At 42.1% G+C, this 26409-nt stretch overlaps 1 protein-coding gene across 1 annotated transcript in view; it reads left to right on the top strand.

Moving 5' to 3' along the window:
- TAFA3 (TAFA chemokine like family member 3) overlaps positions 1 to 26409 on the top strand; it is a 554701-nt gene that overhangs the window by 451181 nt on the left and 77111 nt on the right. Inside the window, exon 3 of the mRNA XM_040421839.1 lies at positions 24936 to 25085. Coding sequence (XP_040277773.1) covers positions 24936 to 25085 — 150 coding nt within the window. The remainder of the gene's footprint in view (positions 1 to 24935; positions 25086 to 26409) is intronic.

The following is a 26409-nucleotide window of genomic DNA, read 5'->3' as shown; positions in this document are numbered from 1 at the left end:
TGGAAAGGAGTTTAAGGTCAAAGAACTATAAGGCTCAGCATGTCCAGCCTGTGTCATTACTGATTACCAGAGGACAGTACTGATGGATAGTATAGCAGAGAAGTTCTCTGCTATACTATCCATCAGTACTGTCCTCTGGTAATCAATGACGACAGGCTGGACATGCTGAGGCTTGTAGTTCTCTGCTCTTATGCTCCCTTCTAGTACAGTCCTGTGGTAATCAATAATGACAGGCTGGACATGCTGAGCCTTGTAGTTCTCTGCTCTTATGCTCCCCCCTAGTACAGTCCTCTGGTAATCAATAATGAAAGGCTGCACATGCTAAGCCTTGTAGTTCTCTCCCATACTCCCTACTAGTACAGTCCTCTGGTAATCAATAATGAGAGGCAGGCATAAGGATTGATTCACATATATCTACTCTGTAGCTTGTTCTGTTTATTGTATTTGCACCATATATAATACATGCAGTTTTATTGCCTCGTGTGTTGTGCAAAATGCCACAAGGGGGCCCACTGAGGCTTTATCGCCCAAGAGCCCACATAAACCTGCAGCCGACCCTGCCTGAGAGGGTGGTCCAGGGTGTAAAGCCGTGTTGTGTTCTGTGCTACTGCATTCTGTGCATGTCACACTAACCTTACAGTTCCTGAGGAAGTGTGATGTTGTACTGCAGCACCTGAAGCAGACGTTGTTTTCTTTCAGGAAATCTTCCAAACACTTCTCTCTGAAGGCTATGCATTTTAGTAAATAATGTGTTTTTTTGTGCAGGGGGCATTGTTTGGTAAGATCTTTGGGTATGTTCTCTTCTTGAGAAGACTTAAATGGCCTGTAAGGAGTACCTGTGGAGGAAACATTAGTTTTGTGGACTTCCACTGGTGTTTTATGAAGTTTGACACCAGGAGTAGTGGGACATGACAGAGTAAAAAAAAAACTGTGATCATTTTTTGATCCTTGCCTGTTGAGCAACAAAGTCTACAAACACCATGAAGGGGGAATGGTACATTATGAACCTGTTTGTAACAGGAACCATGAGTGATCCACTTCTCCTGTAGGTTATAAGGGAGTTTTTGGACGATCGGATTGACACCTCTGGTGGTGTCCAGGAATGCTAGATCTCCTTCTGCCTGAGCAACCTATACCTCTATCAACAAGTCGCTGAGTTTCCTGAGTTTCTGGTAACTCCTACCCACTATTCTGGGAAAATTATGAATTCTCTTATATAAAGCATTTTCTATAGCCTCTATTGACCCATAACACACATCAAGTCTTTCCCACACCATCTTTAGGCCTTTGCCCGGATAGTTCATGCTAATGACTCTGATTTTTTTAGTTCCACTTTACTAAGAGATCTAACTCCTCACTACAGGAAAGATCTACGTCCCTTATGGTGTTCTGGCAGGAGGCTAGCCATGCCCTGCAGTTTTTGGCCGATCGGTGAACTTTAAAGTCCTTTGGTAACCAGCTCCCGTTTAGCAAAGAACTTAGCAATGTCCTTGGCAGCCTAGTTAGCGCTAATACTAGCCGGTGTGTTGTTGTTATGCTGAGTGTGTAGTGTATCACCATACCTTTTAGGGGTTTCTGACTTAGGACAGTCTAAATAATTCCATTCTGACGCGAAGGTTGTCCCTTTAAGTTGAAGCGAAGGTTGTAGCTTTTGTTCTGTAGGGCGGTAGTTGTGGCTGGTATTGATTTGTCGTATACCGTCCTGCTCTAGGTACTGTGGTTCAAGGTAGGATCTTTGACACTCAGTATAAGCTGACTGATATACTGGCTCGTAGTTGTCGTCTGTCCTGGGATGCTGATGGAAATATTCTGAGATGCACTGTGCTGGATCTTGTTGATCTAGGTCTGGCACAAGTACTTTGCTATATTTCTTAGATATGGCGAACTCCATGGCTTCCAGGTACTCTGCTTTGGCTATTGCAGCTGCTGCTTCTTTCTCTGCAGCAAGTTTTTTGCCAGTGACGCTTGCAGGCATGCTCTCTATTTTTCCAGTGACGCTTGCAGGCGTACTCTCTTTGTTTCCAGTGATGCTAGCAGGCCCACTCTTTTTGTTTACAGTGATGCTTGCAGGCATGCTGTTTTTCTTTAGTTGCATCTCTTGTGCAGCAAAGTAAGACCTTACGTTTGCAGCCTCAGCTTCTGCACAGGCAAGATAAGCCATTTATTTTATAGAGGACTTGCTAGTGCTGCTTTCTTGTGACCTGGTCCTGAATTATGATGCCTGGATAGTGGACATTGTGTGCCCATTTGCTGGCTGCTTAATGTCTCGGTGCGGACTCAGTTGTAAAATGGCTGCCTGTACATAGGATTACATACCTATCTAAAAGTTATAACTCCCTGAGTAACAATTACAAACTAACTGAACTGCTCCACAATATCCCTGAAACAGAGGTAGATCTCTTACCAAATATGTTTTTGCAAGGATAGTGGAGTTTGAGAAGGAGACATGCACAGGACAGCTCTGTACTGTGTCCTGGAGGCTTCTTTTTCCCAGGATGCTTTGCAATAACCCACAATGCAATGCACTATCCACAATGCAGTAGTCTTGTAACAAGAAAACTGTGTAATACAATTTAACACCGCTAGATGGTGCTATAACCACAATAAACACCTCTGAATTACCCTGACTGTAGCAAGGTGAACTGTAATGATTTTCTAACCCTGCTGGGCAGAACAAACTTGGTCATTGTTTTTTCTGGCTCAATTATCATCAGGCTTAGGATTCATGCAGATAGTGGAGCCTTATTATTAGGCTTATGGGTTATGCACATAGTGGAGCCTTTTCTTTAGGCTTAGGGGTCATGCACATAATGGAGCCTTATCATCAGGCTTAGGGGTAATGCACATAGTGGAGCCTTATCTTGAGGCTTAGGGGGTCATGCACATAGTGAAGATTTATCATCAGGCTTAAGGGTCATGCGCATAGTGTAGCTTTATAATCAGACTTAGTGGTCATGCACATAGCAGAGCCTTGTGAATGGAGTTTATAAGGTATGGGGCCTTTATATATACATATAGAAGACTGTATGTACATAGTCTGAGCATGTTACAGTGATACAGTACAGAAAAGCCTTAAATTGAAGAACTACAAGCTTAATTTTACTTAAAGGGATTATCCCACAAAAACATATTCTATAGTTTTCAAACCAGCACCTGGATCTAAATACTTTTGTAATTGCACATAATTAAAAAGTTTGTATAGCTACTGAGTTATAAAAAAAAATGTATCTATATAGCGCCACCTGCTGTTTGTTTTTTCTTATTTCTTTGTCCAACTTACTGAGATGGCCGCACATGCTCATTTTCCTCCTTCAGCTGCCTCCTGAGCTGTGATAGGAAGAGAGCTGCAGCAGCAAGAACCCGCCCCCTCAACTGCAGTAGAAAGGACACTTCCCTACAAGCTTGCTATAAATCTAGCAGAAAAATTGGAGCTATGAACGGTGATATATATATCTGGATCCACATTAGGTACGGGGCTGGTTCTAGCTTTGTTAGAAGGAGATTGTCATGTACTATATGGTATCTGATTTTAATTTTTTACATTAATCATACTACAAGCTCTTTCACCTCCACCTATTTATATATACCAGAGTACAATGTGCCATATGACCCCAAATAGCATAAGGTTCTGCTAATTAACAAGAATTCCACGATCACCTCCATTCTAAATCCTCAAGCCATATACAAGAAACTCCTTTATCCGTTATTATCTATGGAATCTTAAAGGAAATGTGTCAACAGAAAATTACCTATTGCCTAAATCATGTTTTCATGTTAAACCAATTTTCTAGACTATTTGGTGATTTTTAGTGAACCTGGAAGGCTCCTCTGGGCTCCATCGGTGTCAACATCCAGTTTGACATCCCTGCAAACAATCACTGACTGCAGTGGTATCCGACTCTCCTTACATCAGGTGATCATTTGTCATGACACAAGGCAGACACGAGGGAGGGAAGTGATTGGCTGTGGCGATGTCAAACTAGATCTTGACATTGATGGAGCATCGCAAGCCTACAGCGGGAATCAGGTAAGTCATCTTTCCTTTGCAGGTTCGACAGATTGAAGGAGCTTGTAATAAAAACTAAAAAAAAAAAAACATTCTTGCACAACCCCTTTAAACAAGCTTATACAACTTATGCAAATAATTACATTTTAAATGCATTGTGAAACAGTTGTACAATTATAAATCTTGACCCAGGTGGCATTTCCAAAAATGTAGGCTTGTTTGTACACCAATATAAGCATGCATTGATTTTATTACTATACCCACAACATTTTTTTTTGTTTATTTTTACTGAATTTTTTTTTGTTTTCTTTTGTAAAATCAAATATTGATATCTATTGTTTAAAAAAAAAATCTATTTCTCTTAATTTTTTAAAGGAATCCAGTACTTACGTAGCCATGCATAGAAGTAAGAACCTGAATATTATTTCCACAGTCGACAACATGTAGATTGTGGAACGTTTTAGTCTTGTCCAGTTATTCTCAAAGTTAATGAGCATGAAAGATGCTTAGTGCAAATAAGCTATTTTGCATAATAATTATATCTGTTGCAACTGAAATGCAAAAGGTCAATGAATTAAGCTATTGACTTCTCATATTCAGAAAATGTGACATTAACATTGGGCATGTGCACCCCATAATAATCTTGTTTTATTACATAAATTTTAGTGTGTGAAAAAAACGAACAAAAAACATTCATATGTGATCGGTTGTAATTCGGTTGTCCCACTGATCGCACATTGATGACCTAAAGTGCTCAAGTGAATGGGGCTGATTTGCAGTATCAGACACAGCTATACAAGCTGATGTTCTTGGATAGACATTGAAGGGGCCTGGACAGCACATTGTTTCCTTTATTTAGCTAATCTATGGGGGGTTTCAGGTTTGTATCCAACCAATCACAAATTGATGGCTATCCACTCACCCATTGCTCACTAGGATGGTCTGCCTTTAAAGGTGAATATTTTTGGAGAGGAATGTGTTGTAACCAGGGATGATACTTGTAAACAGTGTTAAAAGGGCATTTGTCAGCAGATTTGTATCTTTGAAACTGGCTGACCTGTTACATGTGCTCTTGGCAGCTGAAGGCATCTTGTCACAGTCGTTACCTTTGACTGTGACCTTCCGTTCTTGCTCATTCGGTGCTCCTCGCTGAAGTTCCGTTCCTCTGTATTATTTGTGGTTCTGTATGGGTTAACTCCCCTGTATTCCTATTAGGAGTTAATCCTCTGTCTGCTCCATGGGTGTGGTCTCTCTGCTGCACCCATGGAACCTGTATATAAGGCTGAGGTTTCCTAAGTTCTGTGTCAGCTCTCCTGGTGTGTGTTGTCTGTCCTGCTCCTGGTTTGTACTCTCTCCCATGCTGCTGACCCATGGGATCTGTGTCTGTCTGTCTGTGCTCTGTGAGTTTCCCTACTTGTTCATTTGCGTTCTTTTTTCTGTCTTTCTGTTCTGCCAGTTATGTTTTAGTTACTTTGTGTTTATTCTGATGTCTGTGTTCAGCAAGCCTTTGCAGCAGAGTGGCATGACAAGGCCATGCAGTTTACTACTGGTGGAGCAAGTCCTTCTCTGCTCATTGCCACTCCTGCTCCCTTGTGTGAACCCCTGTTTGTATTATTAGTTGCCCTGTTTTGTATTCATATGTCTGTGTTCAGCAAGCCTTTGCAGCAGAGTGGCATGACAAGGCCATGCAGTTTACTACTGGTTGAGCAAGTCCTTCTCTGCTCATTGCCACTCCTGCTCCCTTGCATGAACTCCTGCTTGTGTTATTATTTGCTCTGTTTTGTATTTACCTGTCTGTTATGTTTGCCTATGTGCCGTCGGTACCTTCTGGTACCTGTTGTCCATTCGCTCCTGCTGTCACTGTCTAGGTCATGCTCCAGAGTGGACCCTGGCAACTTCCTGCGGCTAAGTCTAACCCTACCATCTAGGGCTCTAGTGAAAACCAGGAGTTCCTTAGTTACGCCCCTCTGGAGTATTACTAGACAGTGGCGCAGAGGGGGTTTTCTCCCACTGTGCTGACGGTACATAGAGCTCATGTTTTATCTGTGCTGCTTTCCATGTTTCCGTTTGTGCAATAAACTCTTATGTGTCTGTACCTGATTTCCGTTTATTGCTTGACGACGCGGTGGTCTCTCCTGGGACCTCCAACTCGTGACACATCTGTGTTGGTCACATAGTCATATGTGCCTCCATTGCTGAGAAAAATGATGTTCTTATATATGCAAATGAGCTTCTAGGAGCAACAAGGGTGTTGCCATTACACCTAGAGGATCCGCTCTCTCTGCAGCTGCTGTGCCCTTGGCACTTTAGGAGAAGTCAGGGCCAGGTATGATCACAATTCCATTGCCAGGCCCTGTCAATAAAGTGGAGAAGACGCAGCAGTTGCAGAGACTCTAAGTGTAACGTTGCTCCTAAGGGTTAATTTGCATATACAAAAACATAATTTTTCTCAGCAATGCGGACACATGTGAATATGTGACCAACACAGATGCCTTCAGCTGCCAAGTGCACATGTAACAGGTCAGCCAGTGTCATAGGTACAAAGCTGCTGACAGAGGACCTTTAAGATTTTGCTTTGAAATTAAGTTGGATAATATTATGTAAAGAATTTCTGGATAGATTTATAATGGAGGAATACCCCAAACATTTAGGTTTAGGAGAAAGGCTGGTTACTTCGAACGAACATCAATCGAAAGGAAGTGGCTTTGAAAGACATTGCAAGTGAAACTATTTGATTTTTCTATTAGTTGTTAAACATTTTAAGCATTGTCTGAATGAACGGTCTGACCACTGCAAAGTGAGCAACATCCTGATTTCTGGTTATTTAATGACCACTTACACTTAAGGATCACTTACATTATGTTACCTTTATTATTTATCAAATAAGTCAATAGTTTCTATCATTATCTAAAATTCTTTTCCCTTGGCTGAATGTTTGTTAAACCAAACTAAGGAAATTAACAGGCAACCATAGCCAGAAAGTGCAGACTTAGGGCTCATGCACACGACCGTATGTATTTTACAGATCTGCAAAAAATACGGATGACGTTCATGTGCATTCCATATTTTGCGGAACAGAACAGCTGGCCCCTAATAGAACAGTACTATCCTTGTCCATAATCTGGACAATAATAGGACATGCTCTATTTATTTGCGGAACAAACATACGGAAAAGGAATACACACAGAGTAACATATTTTTTGTGGACTCAAAATAAATGGTTCCGCATACGGTTTTAAAAAAAAAATGGAATATATGTTTGTGTGTATGCGCCCTTACTAGGCGCCCTTACTGTGTCTTTCTTTTACATATCTTCAAAGTGAAGGGTTATATTATATATCGTATGAAAGGTATGTAAAGAAAAGTTACTGAAAGAGCACAATGGAAGTCAATGGGAGAACCCGAGCATTAAACCAGGCACTCCCTGCACTGAGGAGGGCAGGGTGCCTGGTTCATAGTAAAAGGTCATAAATTGATGGAAACACCACTGAAATGGTTCTTGGACTCCCAGGTCGCTGCTGTGAACGATGTTGTCCTAGTAGTACACCACTTTTACAGACTGACAATAATACGCACAAAACCGAAGATAAAATCGATTTTAGAGGAAAAATTGTTAGGAAACATTCTTTCCTATATATTTACTTGTATATAAAGTGCAAGTGCTGCCAAAAATTACAAGGAAGAGGCACTCTAATTCAACTTGTATATCACATAAATGAGGGCCTCATTCACATTGTGGTCCAATTGTTCATGCAATGGGACTCCTACACTGATAAAGTCTATGCACTAAGCGAAAGAGCTGCCAAAAATTACAAGGAACCGGCACTCCAATACACCCTTTAGTACATATAAAGGAGGGCATCATACACACCCTTGAAATATTATGATTGATGACCTGCTGGTGATCCTCTTAAACATTAGGGGCAAGTGCCTGCTGCTGATCTGACCATGGAAAAAATTATGGTTGAGGGTCTGCTGCTGAGCTGACCCTTTAAAACATTAGGAGCGAGGGGAGCCTAATAAGCATATTGATATGATGGAGGAGGATGAGAAAAGGAAGATTGAAATGTAATATATAAAGACTCCTGTACTCCACTTGAGTTTCAAATGCAAAGCTTTTATTTTAGTGCGGTTCCAGTAAAAACGTTTTCGGCTGAGAAGCCTTCTTCAGTGTAACTGGAGAGGCATACAAAGTGTCATAGATAAATATACAATAATCACAATAGGTATAGGGTCAATTGTATAATACATATAATCGCAAATAGGTGCGTCACAGACAAATATCGGGTAGTATATTGAATATATTGTATACAAAAGGGGGACGTGTCGATATGGCACGTGAAGAGAGCGTTAGCTGTCATCTGGGGATCCAGCAGGATCATCATCGGAGTGGTCTGTGGTCAGTAGGTGGTTTGAAGTGGAGCGCTCTTCCCATGGTGAGACTGTGGTGCTTCACTGGTTACAGAGTTGGTCAATGGGTAGCAGTAGGTGGAGTTAAGGAACATAATTTGCGGAGTGGGACAGAGAATGTGCAAAAAACGTATTCTATGGACCGTATTATAGAAACCAAAAATGAACGTGGTGCACATAAACAAGCTTATACATCATATGCTCTAGGCTAAAGAATGCTTCATCACAATTGGTTAGACGGTCTAAATTACATGCAGGGTCCGCTGGGTAAGGATTTTACAACATATTGTTAAGTCAGACTGCATATGGATTATACAACATTTTAGAACCGGCTATTGTCTCGATATGATCAGCATATAGAAAAGTAGTTCAGTAACTGCTTATTCATTATCAATTCTTACCCGGATATGGCCGCATCAATTTCGAAAAAAAGCTTGATTAGGAAAAGGTTCCTCTGTGGTCGGCAGGGATGCTGCCGTTTGTGTGGGCTCTGTGTCCCTATCTGGCGTGCGGTCCGGGAGGCTGAGGCCTGTATTCCGGATTGCCATGCTGCCGCTTGTGTCTCCGTTCCCCTTATGTGGGATCCGGCTGTGCAGCGTGGTTGGAGGGGCGGGTCCTAGCTGACGTGCATTCGGGTACAATGAAGATGGCGTCCGGGGCTTCTCTAGTGTAATTGCGCATGCGTGCGCTGCGTCCGTGCGGCCGCTGGGGTAATCAGCTGTTGTCTGCCACTGTGTGCAGACGCGCATGCGCCGGGATGCGATCCTGCTAATGGTTAGCTATTAGGATAGTGGGGGAAGCGCTGGGACTGTGGTTTGGGAGGGTACAACTTGAGAATTGTCATAATTACCTGCGGAGGTCCATAGGGGGAGTATCTATCATATTTACCTCTCAGTTGGTAAAACAATGGATCCGTTTGTCTGTAGATGTCATATTTACCTATGGATGTGCATCAGAGCAATGTCTGTCATAATTACCTCTAGAGGATGACCAATGTAGTAGACTATAAAGGATATGATCTATTCAGTTCCCAGTTAGGAATAAGATGAGGATCAATATCTGCTCTAGAATAAGAATAGAGGTATTGTTAGAGCTATTTTCTAAGGAAAATCAATGCCTGTAACTTATATTTATGTTATCTGTGGTTTATGGGGTAGTTCATGTGATAAATCTGCACCCAAAGTATATGCTGTGTGTTATATGGATGGAGGTTCCTTATTCACATATGATTGCCCGTGGGCACCGTTAGCGCCGCCACGTTTGTTTAAGTTTATATGCTGTAGGGATTATATAAAGCTTCCTATATCATAGTCCCGATTCAGACCCTTTGGTTCGAGTGTTTGAAGGCGGTGTATCCACATGGCTTCCCTGCTCATAAGGAGGCGTGATAAGTCTCCGCCCCTTCTGGGAACTGTTACTTGTTCCACTACCTGGAACCGTAGTTGGGCGATAGTGTGACGTTTGGCTGTGAAATGCGCGGGAATGGGCAGGTGGTTGTTTTAACATCGGATATTAGACTTGTGCTGGCATATTCTGTCCCTAATGGTCTGAGTGGTTTCGCCCACGTAGGTCAGGCCGCATGGGCATTTGATGGTGTAGACTACATTGGTTGAATCACATGTAAAGTAGCCCCGTATTGGGATTCCTTGTCCTGTGAGAGGGTGGAAAATTTTGTCCCCCTTTGTGACATGTGAACATTGCGTACAGTGCAAGCAGGGGAATGTACCCTTGCGTTGTGTTTGTAGCAATAGTTGTCTTGGGTTCTTGATGTTGGAGCCCACATCTGCCCTCACAAGCATGTTTTTTAGGTTTTTGGGGCGTCTATTGCAAGGTAGGAACGCCCCATAGTCTCATTCATCCTCTGATTCCATTCTATCTCCCATCTCTGAATTCCTGGAAAAGGTTCTCACACCGAAAGTTAAAACCACCAAGTCATTTCTCCTTGACACGTCCACATTCTTACACCTCATAAGGGACATTCAACAGGTCCAACCAGACTGCATTTTGGCCACCCTTGATGTTGTAAGCCTCTACACATCAATTACACACACCAAGGGTCTAGCTGCAACTAAGAGACTACTCGAGACAACGGGCTCCAGACCTGAAATCTCCTCACTGTGTATGGACCTCCTCCAAATTGTACTTACCCAAAATTACTTTCTGTTTGAAGACACATTCTTCATTCAGAAACAAGGGACCGCAATGGGGGCACACATGGCACCACCATACGCCAACTGCTACATGGCCACGCTAGAGGAGGACCACATTTACACGAACATGGAATTCCAACAACATGTAGTAATTTGGAAAAGATATATAGACGATGTCTTTTGCATATGGAACAGCACTACAGAATCACTACAAAACTTCCTCACCTACTTGAATTCCATCCGGCCTGAACTCCAGTTCACCTTACACCATAGCAGTACATCAGTTAACTTTCTAGACACTACAGTTTCCAAGGATCTCAACGGCATTTTACATACTGACCTCTACATCAAACCGACCGACTGCAATAGTCTATTACATTACACCAGCTTCCATCCTACCAGTATGAAAAAATCCCTTCCACGATCGCAATTCCAAAGAATATCCTGCATAGTCGATAACACGGCAATTAAAGAAAAGAGATTGGACGAAATGTCCACACGCTTCACAAACAGGGGCTATCCTGACACTGTAATAAAAGAATGCCTAAAACCCAGCCAAAAAATCAGGGAAAAACAGGCCCATAGGGTACCCTTTGTACACACATTTCACCCCTTTGCCCACAAGATTCAACACATCTTACGGAAACATTGGCACCTCCTACATCAGGCGTACCCTCACATCGAGGCATTTTCACTTCCGTTCCTACCTTGCAATAGACGCCCCAAAAACCTAAAAAACATGCTTGTGAGGGCAGATGTGGGCTCCAACATCAAGAACCCAAGACAACTATTGCTACAAACACAACGCAAGGGTACATTCCCCTGCTTGCACTGTACGCAATGTTCACATGTCACAAAGGGGGACAAAATTTTCCACCCTCTCACAGGACAAGGAATCCCAATACGGGGCTACTTTACATGTGATTCAACCAATGTAGTCTACACCATCAAATGCCCATGCGGCCTGACCTACGTGGGCGAAACCACACAGACCATTAGGGACAGAATATGCCAGCACAAGTCTAATATCCGATGTGAAAACAACCACCTGCCCATTCCCGCGCATTTCACAGCCAAACGTCACACTATCGCCCAACTACGGTTCCAGGTAGTGGAACAAGTAACAGTTCCCAGAAGGGGCGGAGACTTATCACGCCTCCTTATGAGCAGGGAAGCCATGTGGATACACCGCCTTCAAACACTCGAACCAAAGGGTCTGAATCGGGACTATGATATAGGAAGCTTTATATAATCCCTACAGCATATAAACTTAAACAAACGTGGCGGCGCTAACGGTGCCCACGGGCAATCATATGTGAATAAGGAACCTCCATCCATATAACACACAGCATATACTTTGGGTGCAGATTTATCACATGAACTACCCCATAAACCACAGATAACATAAATATAAGTTACAGGCATTGATTTTCCTTAGAAAATAGCTCTAACAATACCTCTATTCTTATTCTAGAGCAGATATTGATCCTCATCTTATTCCTAACTGGGAACTGAATAGATCATATCCTTTATAGTCTACTACATTGGTCATCCTCTAGAGGTAATTATGACAGACATTGCTCTGATGCACATCCATAGGTAAATATGACATCTACAGACAAACGGATCCATTGTTTTACCAACTGAGAGGTAAATATGATAGATACTCCCCCTATGGACCTCCGCAGGTAATTATGACAATTCTCAAGTTGTACCCTCCCAAACCACAGTCCCAGCGCTTCCCCCACTATCCTAATAGCTAACCATTAGCAGGATCGCATCCCGGCGCATGCGCGTCTGCACACAGTGGCAGACAACAGCTGATTACCCCAGCGGCCGCACGGACGCAGCGCACGCATGCGCAATTACACTAGAGAAGCCCCGGACGCCATCTTCATTGTACCCGGAAGCACGTCAGCTAGGACCCGCCCCTCCAACCACGCTGCACAGCCGGATCCCACATAAGGGGAACGGAGACACAAGCGGCAGCATGGCAATCCGGAATACAGGCCTCAGCCTCCCGGACCGCACGCCAGATAGGGACACAGAGCCCACACAAACGGCAGCATCCCTGCCGACCACAGAGGAACCTTTTCCTAATCAAGCTTTTTTTCGAAATTGATGCGGCCATATCCGGGTAAGAATTGATAATGAATAAGCAGTTACTGAACTACTTTTCTATATGCTGATCATATTGAGACAATAGCCGGTTCTAAAATGTTGTATAATCCATATGCAGTCTGACTTAACAATATGTTGTAAAATCCTTACCCAGCGGACCCTGCATGTAATTTAGACCGTCTAACCAATTGTGATGAAGCATTCTTTAGCCTAGAGCATATGATGTATAAGCTTGTTTATGTGCACCACGTTCATTTTTGGTTTCTATAATACAGTCCATAGAATACGTTTTTTGCACATTCTCTGTCCCACTCCGCAAATTATGTTCCTTAACTCCACCTACTGCTACCCATTGACCAACTCTGTAACCAGTGAAGCACCACAGTCTCACCATGGGAAGAGCGCTCCACTTCAAACCACCTACTGACCACAGACCACTCCGATGATGATCCTGCTGGATCCCCAGATGACAGCTAAGGCCTCTTTCACACTTGCGTTGTTGGGATCCGGCATGCACTTCCGTTGCCGGAGGTGCCTGCCGGATCCGGAAAAACGCAAGTGTACTGAAAGCATTTGAAGACGGAACCGTCTTCCAAATGCTTTCAGTGTTACTATGGCACCCAGGACGCTATTAAGGTCCTGGTTGCCATAGTAGGAGCGGGGAGCGGGGGAGCGGTATACTTACAGTCCGTGCGGCTCCCGGGGCGCTCCAGAATGACGTCAGAGCGCCCCATGCGCATGGATGACGTGATTACATGGATCACGTGATCCATGCGCTTGGGGCGCCCTGACGTCACTCTGGAGCGCCCGGGGAGCCGCACGGACGGTAAGTACACTGCTCCCCCGCTCCCCACTACACTTACCATGGCTGTCAGGACTTTAGCGTCCCGGCAGCCATGGTAACTAATCTGAAAAAGCTAAATGTCGGCTCCGGCAATGCGCCGAAACGACGTTTAGCTTAAGGCCGGATCCGGATCAATGCCTTCCAATGGGCATTAATTCCGGATCCGGCCTTGCGGCAAGTGTTCCGGATTTTTGGCCGGAGCAAAAAGCGCAGCATGCTGCGGTATTTTCTCCAGCCAACAAACGTTCCGTACCGGAACTGAAGACATCCTGATGCATCCTGAACGGATTTCTCTCCATTCAGAATGCATTAGGATAAAACTGATCAGGATTCTTCCGGCATAGAGCCCCGACGACGGAACTCTATGCCGGAAGACAAGAACGCAGGTGTGAAAGAGCCCTTACGCTCTCTTCACGTGCCATATCGACACGTCCCCCTTTTGTATACAATATATTCAATATACTACCCGATATTTGTCTGTGACGCACCTGTTTGCGATTATATGTATTATACAATTGACCCTATACCTATTGTGATTATTGTATATTTATCTATGACACTTTGTATGCCTCTCCAGTTACACTGAAGAAGGCTTCTCAGCCGAAAACGTTTTGACTGGAACCGCACTAAAATAAAAGCTTTGCATTTGAAACTCAAGTGGAGTACAGGAGTCTTTATATATTACATTTATCCGGTTTGGGAACTATCTCCTAACACCCACACTATCCAATTGGAGAACCATCCAACCTTTTATCATCAAAAGGAAGATTGAAACATATACCCTTTATTTGTGGTGGAAGATGTGCCTGGGAATACAGTGTATTCAATACACCATAAAAGCCACATTTAAAGTGCCTTTATGTTCAGCCGCTTTCCTCTGTTGAAGTAGAGAAGTCAGGAGCAATCCAGGCCTTGTTCATTTTGAAAAGAGTCAACCGGTCAGCATTTTCAGTTCGGATGCACTTATCAGTTATTATGCCCCCAGCAGCACTAAATACCCGCTCTGACAAAACGCTGGCGGCAGGTCAGGCCAGCACCTCCAAGGCGTAGAGCGTCAGTTTGTGCCACGTGTCCAGCTTGGACACCCAATAGTTGTAAGGCACAGACAGATCATTAAGAACATTGAACTGACACGGTCTGCTATGTACTCCTTCACCATCTTCCAAAACGTTTCTCTCCTTGTGACACTCTGCCAGCTTTATAGCACCCGATGACACCTTCCGGCCAGCCAGTCACTGTAATGCCAGTAACCAACATGGCTACGGCATTACAGCGAGTGGCAGCACTTACCTGCACGTTTATTGGCTTTGTAGCAGCCAACAAATGTGCGGGAGGAGACTCGAGCATCGTGCTCGAGCACACGCGGTATTCAGCTGAACACTGCGATGTGCCGATAATTGCGATGCTCGAGTCAAACTTGTGTTTGGCCGAGCATGCTCGCTCCACACTAATTAAAAAATCACTACAAATTTTGCTAAAAATTCTAATTTTGGCAAATCTGAAACATAAATGATTAATCCTGCATAAATCACTCAAAATGGCTATTACCATTTTACAGAACGATAATATGGGGTTGTAAGCAGGTTCATACAGCACCATGCCATACATTTTTGGCATGTGGCTGGTAACCCTTTAGAAGCTCTGGTCCATACTGAGAGAGTATACCCTTCTGCTACATGTTCACAGGGGTCGATTGGTTACTAAAGCACTTGTGGACATAACAAATGGCCCTAGGTCTGTCATGTATTTGAGCTGTCTGTCAGTGTAAGGCTCCATTCACACGTCCGCAATGTGTTTTGCGGATACACGGAGTCACGGATCCGCAAAACACGGAAAGCGGCAATGTGCGTTCCGCATTTTGCGGACCGCACATTGCCGACATAATAGAATATGCCTGTTCTTGTCCGCAATCGCGGACAAGAATAGGACATGTTCTATTTTTTTGCGGAAACGGAAGCACGGATGCGGAAGCATGCGGACAGCACATTCCGTCCCCATAGAGAATGAATGGGTCCGCACCCTTTCCGCAAAATTGCGGAAAGGATGCGGACACATTTTGCGGACGTGTGAATGGAGCCTAAGACTGATATTAATACAGTACTAGACAGAAGTATTGCAATGTATTATAGAAGGAATAAAAATATAATAAGAATCAATAAAGTCAATTGTTTAAAAAATACGTAAAAAAAATCTAACTTGTCATTTGTACTATGCTGCCATCACTGAGTGTAATGGAAGACCCACTGATTTCAGTGGTCTGTCACTAATGAGCTGGCAGTCAGTACTTTTATAGTAGTTACATGTCAAACCCTGCAGAGCACGCCATCGCGGCGAGGGAGAGGAGTACAATGAGTCCCCCACTCTCCCCTGCCTCCAGATAATGACTGGCAGGTTTCTTTCTTTTGTCTAACATGAAAGAAACCTGTTAGTAATTGTCCGGAGATTGGGCAGTGAGTCTCACTGCACTGCCGAGCACTGCACGGTTCAACATGTCAGTACTATACACACACTGACTGCAAGCAGAGAAGTGACAGACCTCTGAAATCAGTGAGGGCAGCAAATCACAGGTGACAGGTTCCTTTTAAAAGCATTATAACATGAGTAATGTAAAAAAAGTTATAAACTATACTAGATATACTATACTAGATGGCAGAGTCTCCTTATAACAAAGCTAGAACCAGACCTGTACCTCACATGGATCCAGAGATCCCCCCATTCATCCCTTTGATTGTTCTGCTAGATCTTCTTCACCCTGGCAGCCAATAGGTATGACTTTTCTCTAAGGGTGTTTTATTCATGCTGCCTCCATGTCACTGTCTAAGGGCTCTTGCACACAAACATATTTTATGTACGCATTCGATCTACATTTTTTGCAGGTCAAATACGGACCCTTTTACTTCAATGGGGCTGCAAAAGATGCAGCATACTGTGTTCTGTCCGCATCTGTATGTCCATTCCTTGGCATCTGCAAAAATATTGAACATGTACTATTCTTGTTCACATTATGGACAAGGATAGGACTGTTCAATTATGGCCTGGACGTTCCGTTCCACACAATGTGGAGAGCACACGGCTGGTATCCGTGTTTGCAGACCTCAAACGAGACAATGGTCATATGCATGAGCCCTAAGAGAAACTTTTCAAACGTCTCACGCAGCCTGTCTTTCCAGAAAGATCCTATCTCTACCTAACTCAAGAAGATGGAGAGCTAAGTAAAATAGGACAGAGCTGAGATCTGTAGAATCTAAGCAGAGCCGTATGTTCAGGCTCTCTCTTTTTCTATGCAAACTGCTGGTTCTCCATTGTGATAATCTCCATCCACTATTGTGTAAGTCTCCTTACACAGCTCAAGCTCTTCTCTCCGTAGAAAATAAGTGCAACGAGAAGAAGTCATGTTCCATAAGCTGTCAAGGACATCAATCTGCCCTTCTAAAAGCAGATCCACCTGGTGGCAGTTGAAGGATAGATCTGAGCATGTGTGACCTGCTCATTCAGCTCGGTAGGAGGATGCGCACCTTAGTATACAAATTGAACACTAATGAGCGCAAGCGCTATTATATTGAAGCAAGGGCAATATCTCCCTGGGGCTTTTTTTGTAACAGAAAGTAAATTACAAAATTATTTTTTTTCATGTTAAATGATATAAAAGTAACAGTAATTCTTAGGACAACCCATTTCATCATATTTGGTATAGTTTTATGAAAAATATAATGTGATATAATGTTTGTTTATCGAAGACTGCCATAATGAAACAGGCTTCTGTTCAAGTTCTAAGGTCTTAAAAGCCTTTGCAATATTGAGAACATCCTGTCATTACATGTGGTATGGACTGAGGATCTATTAGCTATAAAATATTTACTTGAGGAAAGCATAACACATGTAGATTAGAATTTTCTCTAAAAGACCAGTCCAAATTATCTAAGCAGGTGCCGGCAGCAGTTAGTTCAGACTCCAGGGGCGACAGGAAGAATTGAAAGAATCTGTTACAATCTGAACTTGTGATTCTAGCTTATGTAAAAAGTAATATATATGTTAAATTTTTGAATAAAGTCAAGCCCGCTGACAGTCACCATCTGTTGAATAGTAGTATAACACACAAGCCTTGGAATAACTGGGTTATGTTGGCAATTTAATAAAGAAAGCTGCATTGGCAGAAAAAAAATGTCTCTGTTACTTGTACAAATTGAAGTTTGGTAAACATTTTTTAACAATGTAGAGCTTTATAGGAGTAAGCCTTGTCGCTGGATAACCTCACACAGTGGTTAACAAAAGCTCCAGAATAGACAGGGTTAAATAAAGTCATCAGTGGAAAGTATCACGTTTGTATTCTTAGGCCTCATGCACACGAACTTTGTTTTGGTCCGCATCTTAGCTGAAGATTTTGCAGCTTGGATGCGGGCCCATTCACTTCAATGGGGCCGCAAAAGATGCGGAGATCACTCCGTGTGCTGTCCGCATCCGTTGCTCCGTTCCGTGGTCCGCCCAAAAAATATAACCTGTCCTATTCTTGTCCGTTTTGCGGACAAGGATAGGCAGTTATATTAATGGCTGTTCGTGCCGTTCCGCAAATTGCAGAACTCACACGGACGCCCTCCGTGTTTTGTGGATACACAATTTGCAAACCGCAAAACACAAAACGGTTGTGTGCATGAGGCCTTATATATATGTTCAGTAATAGTCATCGGGTTACGTATTGATAATATGTGGACAAAGCAGGAGCAGATATTCTACACTACGTATTGTGTGCGTTAGTAAATCCACTGTAATATACTACAGCATCAAAGGATATAATGGAAAATATTGATTGGTATGAATTATTTAATATGTAGCAAATTATTGGCAACTACTCTAGAATAAAGCAATTTACAGAGAAATTGAGTGAATGGCATATAAAAATATTTTAAAGAACTAGAAGAGATTGCATACCTCCTTCTGGTACTCCATATTAGCAGGAGAAATATAAGGTTAAAATTATTGAAAAACTCACTAGTTTGCTATCCATGGCAGCCGAGACTGGAAGTGTATGTATCAATATATGGTAGCTAAACTTGACTTGCAGATCTCTGGTATGGAGATCCCATGTTGCATGTTATACTGTAGTTCATGAAAGAACAATAAAAAATATAGGACTTCCATATAACTGCCCTATTTACCCCATCTGAATGGATTTCTTGGTTTACAACTAGTCGAATAGGTTCAAATTTCTAAGGTGATCTGAGTTGATGTAATAATAGGACTAATATAAGCCAATCTTCTCTGGATCAGTTACACAAATTAAATTAAAAAAGAAGGCTATTGTTTAGATTCAGGTAGAGATGAGTGAAGTATTCAAAAATTTGATTTGGCTGCTTCACTGAATTTTACAAAAAAAAGCTCCCCGTCATTGTATTCCTCAGATGCCGCGTTCATACATGATCGCGGCATCTGATAGCAATAATCAGGTATAAAATAAAATAAAACATTTTATAAAATCATACTTACCTGATCCATTTTCTTGTGACGGGCCGGCTGCCACCGTCTTGATTGAAGATCTGTCGCAAAATGTTGCGCGGCCCTAGTAACAGCAGAAGTCTCTTTTTTTCTTTTTTTTTTTTAACTGCCCATGTAGCTCTATAGTGTAGTAGTTAAGATTCTTGGCTGTAATATAGAAGGTTGTGAGTTCAAATCCTGCCTGAAACCTTTCAGAAATAGATGCTAAATTAGATTTAAACACACTGGGTGTCCCCAAGCACTGACTCCATATATAGACATAGCTATATATGGAGTCAGAACATGGACTCCTAAGCCGAACTAGAGTCCTGACACCCTCCCCTCTTCAGAGGAGAAGTGTTCTACTCAAGCACAGGAGCACTTTGGTGCTCAACCAAAACTATTTTTTGCCCTAGTTCAGGAAAAATGTATTCGCTACCACGAAGCAAGAGGAAATTTGGCTTTGTGGCAAATCAAATTTTCCCTTAAATTCGTATCGAAGTACACTTTGTGGATTTCTCATCACTCTAAACTACAGTAGATCCAGGTAATGATATAGCATCCGATATGTGGTTAAAAGATATTTTTTCCAGTTGACTGACTTTGAGGGGGCACCTTACTGGACTTAAAGAAGCAGGATTTTTTTGCTACCAATTTCCCACCATCTAGGCCATTCTGACCTAGCTGTTAGGAGATGTTGGGAGCAGTGAGGATGTGAGGGCATGCCCACATGGTGAACAGATTCCAGATGGCCCTTACAGACCACCAGTAAAGAGGATTGTTTGATTTGCCGACAAGCACAAACAGGTCTCAAAGTTTTGTTGTTCACCATCCAGACACAGGTGACATCTTCATTGCACACAGCTTATCTCTGCTCAGACCATTTTCAGGTGCTTACCTATAGAAATTTGTTGTCACGGAGCCTATTACGTGTCCTGCTATTGACAGTTAGCCCCCATCATCTTAGTTTGCAGTGGTGTCATAAAACAAGAAACCTGGACTGCTGCTGAAGAATCTAGGTTCTGGTGGGATGATCTGGGCAGCCACCACATAGGACAGTCGGTCACCACTAGCCGTGATACAAGGGACACTAACAGCTCAGCGATATCTGAAGGACATCCTGTTGCCACATATGTTGCCTCTCATAGCAGGGCTTTCTACTGCCATTTTTCAGCAGGTTAATGCTCGCCCACACACAGCAAGGGTTTCTCAGGAATCCCACTTCCTTGGTCTTCCCAGTCACCATATTTATCTCGAATTCAGCATTTATGGGACCAGCTGGAAGGCCAGCTTTGGTAACCTATGTATGAGTGTGCAGGATCTACAGTTCCAGCAGTAATATCTGTGGTCAAATGTGCTGCAGGATACAATATGGAACCTGTATGCCTCAATGCTTAACTGCATGTCATCTTGTATAACATCAGAGATCTCTATGATGATTTAAATTTTGGTTACTAGACTATTAGTTATGCGGGCATGTTTGTATGTTAAATTAGTGCAAATATGTGCCTGTATTTTCTGAGCTGACCTGTTATTGAAAGATTTGATTGAGGGTATGGCTAATAAGTCATGTTTTCTAATGCAGTTTTGAAAACCAAGAAAGGAGAGGACATTTATAGGACAGACACTACCCCATGTGACCAAACTTTATAATTTTGTCACATCATATTTGGAAGTTCTCTTATACTTTTCTGAAGTGAACAAGGGTAGAATCTGCTTTTATGATTGTGTTCCATGTTCCTATTTCTGTAGATGAGGGATATCGCCCCCTCCTCGCTTACAATTCCTACACTGCTCTTGCTGTCTGACATACTATTATTGTTAATCCTCCCATTTTTTTTCCTATTATTCCAAAATGACATTTACTAATTAAGCTTTACATATCATAATTTCTGAAGGTTTCATGAAATGGTGCACTTCCACCCTAATTTCTAATGTGGATCAGTACATTCATAGCTTAACAGGCCAGCAGTGTGCACTGTTTGCTGTGCTTTCCTTATGCTATCATAGGTCATCATTATTTTATGGTACAGAGGGAACACGCTGCAAGAATTTTAATGACAGGAAGATCAGATCATAAAATGAAGGCATGCTTCCTGATCTGAATGCCAGAGAGAGTGAGATGAAGGGTGAATTTACTCCTGGGTCAAAAGCAACATAAAATCAGCTCATAATTGCACGGAGTTTATCACCGAAGAATCCAGTTTTCATTTAATATCTGACTTGTAAAATTATGCTTTATCATATATTCACACCTACAGAAATGCCTCTAAAACGGCAGGAAAGCCTTGACGGTGCTATGAAGTGCTACTTAGTATACTGCTCAAGGAAAACAAAGAGGATTTATAGTCACATTGTTATCTGCACAATGTATTCAATGGCCACCTAGGAGAATAGCTGCAGCAGTATAAATGAGAAGACATTGGTGATTGTAATAATGGCACTGGCAGGCTAATGCCCAGTAGGGTGATAAATACCCACAGGTATATTTTATTTCTGCTGCTGTAGGCTTTCAATTTTATGACCCCTGTTGTTCTCACCAATCATGTGCATCTAAAATCGGAGCAAGGGCTAGGCTTCCATACCATTACCTGAGCCTTCACTCATTTCTGGACTATGCTCATGAAAGTCATTAGAGAAGACCTGTAGCCTCTCTTGAGACATCTTTTTTTTTAGTAAATACTTGTTGTCCTCATGAAATAGCAACTTTAGTGCGCCTCTTTTTTCCAACTAGAAATGTATCTATAACTTGTCAATTTGGTGTTGCCCAATCAGTGATTACACTCACAGCACTGATTGTAGTGTCCAATTGTGCAGGAACATGGACTCAAATACTAACATCCAGTTATCAATGTATTCAAAAGGTTCTAGTAACATAAAGTTAGGCCTTTTTCACACATCATAATCACAAATATGTGCTTTCCAAGGTCTCCACTGCCCATGGGTTCTTGGTGACACCACGGAATCATGCCCTATTTTGTCCGCCATTACGGATCCATCATGCATATTATAGACTATGAGTCCATGAAAACCACTGACACAACATGGATGACATCTATGTTGTATCAGTGATTTGTCATGGACCATTGGTAGGAGTTGCTCTGGAAACCAATTTTCAGCCTAACAATGCATGTGGAATACAGATAACACAAAGAAGGAAAAATGGACCAAATACTAATTCTTCATGGACATCTTTGAGGATGAACCACTAACCATCTTGTCACCGATGTCATCATGGACATGTAAAAGAGGCCTTATAAGAAAAGATGACAAAGAATTGTTATTACCTGGGGCATACAAGAATTTACTAATACAGACATATTCAGAGTGGGGACAGGTCCTCTTTAATCCTAGATAAAACATGACTTCACAGACCGATAACATTAACAGGGTCTACACGACTACAAGATGGACCATTAACCTTAGAGTATGTAATGGTTATTACTCTGCCTTATTTTATCATATCCTGTAAATGTTTTCATAATAGCCTCATTTCAGAAAAATGCACTTCCAATTGAAAACCTAGAATATAAAACATTATATAATGGTGGATTCGGTGAGTTGTAATAACCATTACATAATAATGGTGGATTCGGTGAGTTGTATCTAGCAATATCATGCCAATTAATACATGCTACACACAAAAAATTGTCTAAGATGTATTATAAAATAATATTAATGCACACGCTATGTAAGCTAATTAAATTGTAGCAGTATTGTTACCAAGGCAAGTGCCTACATTACCAGATAGCTCTGCCACATTTAAAGATATTTATTTCAGTGCAACGGACACCACTGACATTTCATATACGACCCTGCCTTTTTTTATATTCTACTGTTTTAATGAACTGGTAAAAGGAAATATGTAGTGGGCGAACAGAAGTTATTGATCCACATGCACATACTCCTTCAGGACATGGAAACCTTTGTACATAGTGAAAAGCAGAATATATGAAAACTGTTCTACATCTTTCATTTTCATGGCCCTGGATCAGTAACATGTCACAGACCGTGTGTATGTTTTAAATATTCCAGCTTAAGGATCAATGGGTTCATAAAATATGCGCTAGTGCTAGTGGTCAAAAACACGTCACATTTTCATGGACAATATGGTGCAGTATTATTTACCTTTATGTAATATTCCAGCTGAAGCTTAATGCTATTACTATCCTGTGGTAGATCAGGTGAATATTGAAGGGGTTTTACTAGTGTGTAATGGCCTATACTCAGGATATGTCATCAGTATCAAACTGGCAGGGGTCTGACAACTGACAGCCCCACTAATCAGACTCCTGCTCCCCCATGAGCACTTCAGCCTCTTCCAAGGCCAGTGATGTCACATCGGACACATGGCCTAGGTGCAGCTCTGTCCTATTTAAGTGAATGAGGCTGAGCTGCATTACCAGGCCAATTGCTATCCAATGAATGGTGCTGTTCTTTGAAAGCTGTGTTGAGGTTGTGGTGCTCATTGGAGGATAGGTCATCAATATGAAAAGAGCGGACAACCCCTTTAAACTCTCAGAAATCCCTTTAACATAGAATATAAATGAAAAGGCTCGGACTGGCCCACAGGGGTACAAGGGAATCCCCCGGTGGGCCCCTGAGCAAGGTGGGCCCCTAGTCTCCCACCACCTGCACAAGTGGCACATAACACAGTAGATTTACTGCTCTACATACATATATTAAATGCAGAGCACCTCAACTAGCCTATGTTCATATAAAAAACTTGTTAAAATATTTATTATATTTGAATGTATCTGTACGGTGGGCCCCCAAAATAAATTTTACTGGTGGGCTTTAGGTATCCCAGTCCAACACTGTATATGAAAGCAAGTAAGTCTGTGTGCACACTTTGATGGTGATTTATTAAGACTAGTGTTTTAGACACCGGTCTTAATACCCCTTTAGCTGGCAGTAGATGCGCTGAATGTATGTAGTGGCATCGGCCTCTACATAACTTCTGCATATCCACCGCCTGTCTAAATCTACGCCAGCTCCCTTGCTGGTGTAGATTTAAACCACTTTCTACACCTAAAACAGGGTTAGAAAATGATACTTGAGATGGACCTGGTGGCCCATACCACGCCTCCTTTTTTAGACCTGCTGTGAGAGGGGAATAGTCACAAATTGTGCCGCAAATAGCCTTTGCGCCACAATCTGCGGTAGATATATGCCAAAAAGTGGCGTATATCTGTTTGTAAATGACCCCCTTTATGTTTTCTGAAATTTAGTGTCTGTGTTAATTTAGACCAGGCATGGCCAACCTGCGGCTCTCCAGCTGTTGCAAAACTACAACTCCCAACATGCCCAGACTGCCTACAGCTATAAGCCTACAACAAGGCATGGTGGGAATTGTAGTTTTACAACAGCTGGAGAGCCACAGGTTGGCCATCCCTGATTTAGACACTGTGACCCCTAGGATCACTAAGATCCCCTCAAATCTTTATTTGCAACATATGTGATCAGGCTCTCCATTCTTTGCAGTGAAGCGCCTTTCAACATAACAGAATAGAAATAGAAGCCTCTGAATGCAGATGTGTTCTTCCTTACCTTTTCTCTTGGCTCGACAGATGTGTGGTGCGAGATGATCAGCTTTGGAAAAAAAAAAAGTTTTTACAATACTTTGTTGGGAGTTATATGAGTCTATATGCGTCCACTCAGTGGTGGTGATATGAATTGTGACTGGTTGAAGGTTTAGATAACGTTCTGATAATGTATTCAACTTGTATTGTGGGAGACTTTAATAAAATTTGCAGAAAGGTAAGGTTGGATACAGTGGACACAGAAGAATCATATAGATCCCATATTGTAGGGACCCAGTTCATGACACAGGCATCCACCTTCTGGCATGGTGTAGATAAGAGAATGTGTTACATTGAAATACAAACTGATTATGCCACCCTACTGAATATTCCTTATATCTTTTTTTCTGCAGTTCATGTGGAACCGGGCACTTGTGAAGTGATTGCTGCTCACAGATGCTGCAATAAGAACAAGATTGAGGAACGGTCACAGACAGTAAAATGCTCGTGTTTTCCTGGGCAAGTGGCGGGAACTACAAGAGCAGCTCCATCGTGTGTAGATGGTAAGCCTCACATTAAAGAATTGTCTCTCTAAATATGGGAATATGGTGCTTTGTTGGCACAATGATATAAGACAGACATAAAGAGGCCATAGGATGCTGGTCATTAGTAAATGTTTTGGATGTTTGATTGTTGGGTCTTTTTTTAATATGGTTTTTATTGAAGGTTTTAACAAATAAAAAAATAACAATGCTGTTTCATGCTACAATTGCATTCAAGTTTTGTAAAAGAGAGCATTTAAAGTGGTTGTCCCATTTAGACATTTATGACATACTTATAGGATATGCTATAAATGTCAAATAGGTACAGGTCCCACCTCTTATCTCAAGAACAGGGCAGCACAGTGAATGAAGAGCACACTGCAAATGCACAGCATCCTCTCCATTTGCTATTAGGGTACTTCTGAAATTAGCCGAGCCAGCATGGAAGAAGTCCCATTGTAGTCCATGGAGAAACCTGCACATGTGCCTGTCTTGATATAAAAGTGGGTCCCAGAGATGGGAGAAGCACCTCTTGGGCATTTATGCCATATCCTATTGATATATACAGTACCATAAATCTTCAGATTAACATTGGACGGGAAAAAGTTGGAGGTGAGGAAAAAGGTGGAGGAAATAATGATCTCATAAAACTAATACAAACACCGCTTTGTCCAAGCCAGCTAAAATGAAAGACATCATTCCTTTTGGGTCTCTAAGTTATAAAATCAGGAATAAAGAGGACAAAGTGTTATAGACCTCAAATCTGTAAAACAGTTCCTTAAATCTGTGACTTTGGTTTACATGGCTCATTCGTTGAGAGTAAGAAGTAGGTTGAGTGTGAAGCCAGTTAAGCTGGAAGAATGCCCTGGGAACTGCAATGTGATTTGTAAAATGCCCAGTGATGATACTTTTTTCATAGTTCATTTGATTTGTAGCCTTAAAGGGATTCTCTGGGAATTCATAAAATAAAATTAATGAATATATATAAATATTACTTTATAAATAAAATGGCTGCTGCCCAATTAGCACACACAAAACCCATCCTAACTCACAGCTAGATGGGTAAATTCAAGCAGGGAGCTCAACAGCTGTCTCAGCTCTCCTCAGGGCCCTGGGTGAATTATGATCCTGCACACTGCTGATAACATCTTCAGCTCTGTGTATGTAGGAACTAATGAAGCGAAAGTACAGAAAGGATGGACTGGTGGGGGATGTGGGGGGTGTAGCTAATGAGCAGCAGTGTGCGTACTCTGCTATATTACTACAGCTCCACAGCAGTCTTTTCTGTACTATCGGCATTTTACCTTCGTTCATTCCTACACACACGTAGCTGAAGATGTTATCA

The sequence above is a fragment of the Bufo bufo genome, chromosome 3 (assembly GCF_905171765.1).
Source record: "Bufo bufo chromosome 3, aBufBuf1.1, whole genome shotgun sequence".
Lineage (NCBI taxonomy): Eukaryota > Metazoa > Chordata > Amphibia > Anura > Bufonidae > Bufo > Bufo bufo.
This window is presented reverse-complemented; position numbering and strand designations above follow the sequence as displayed.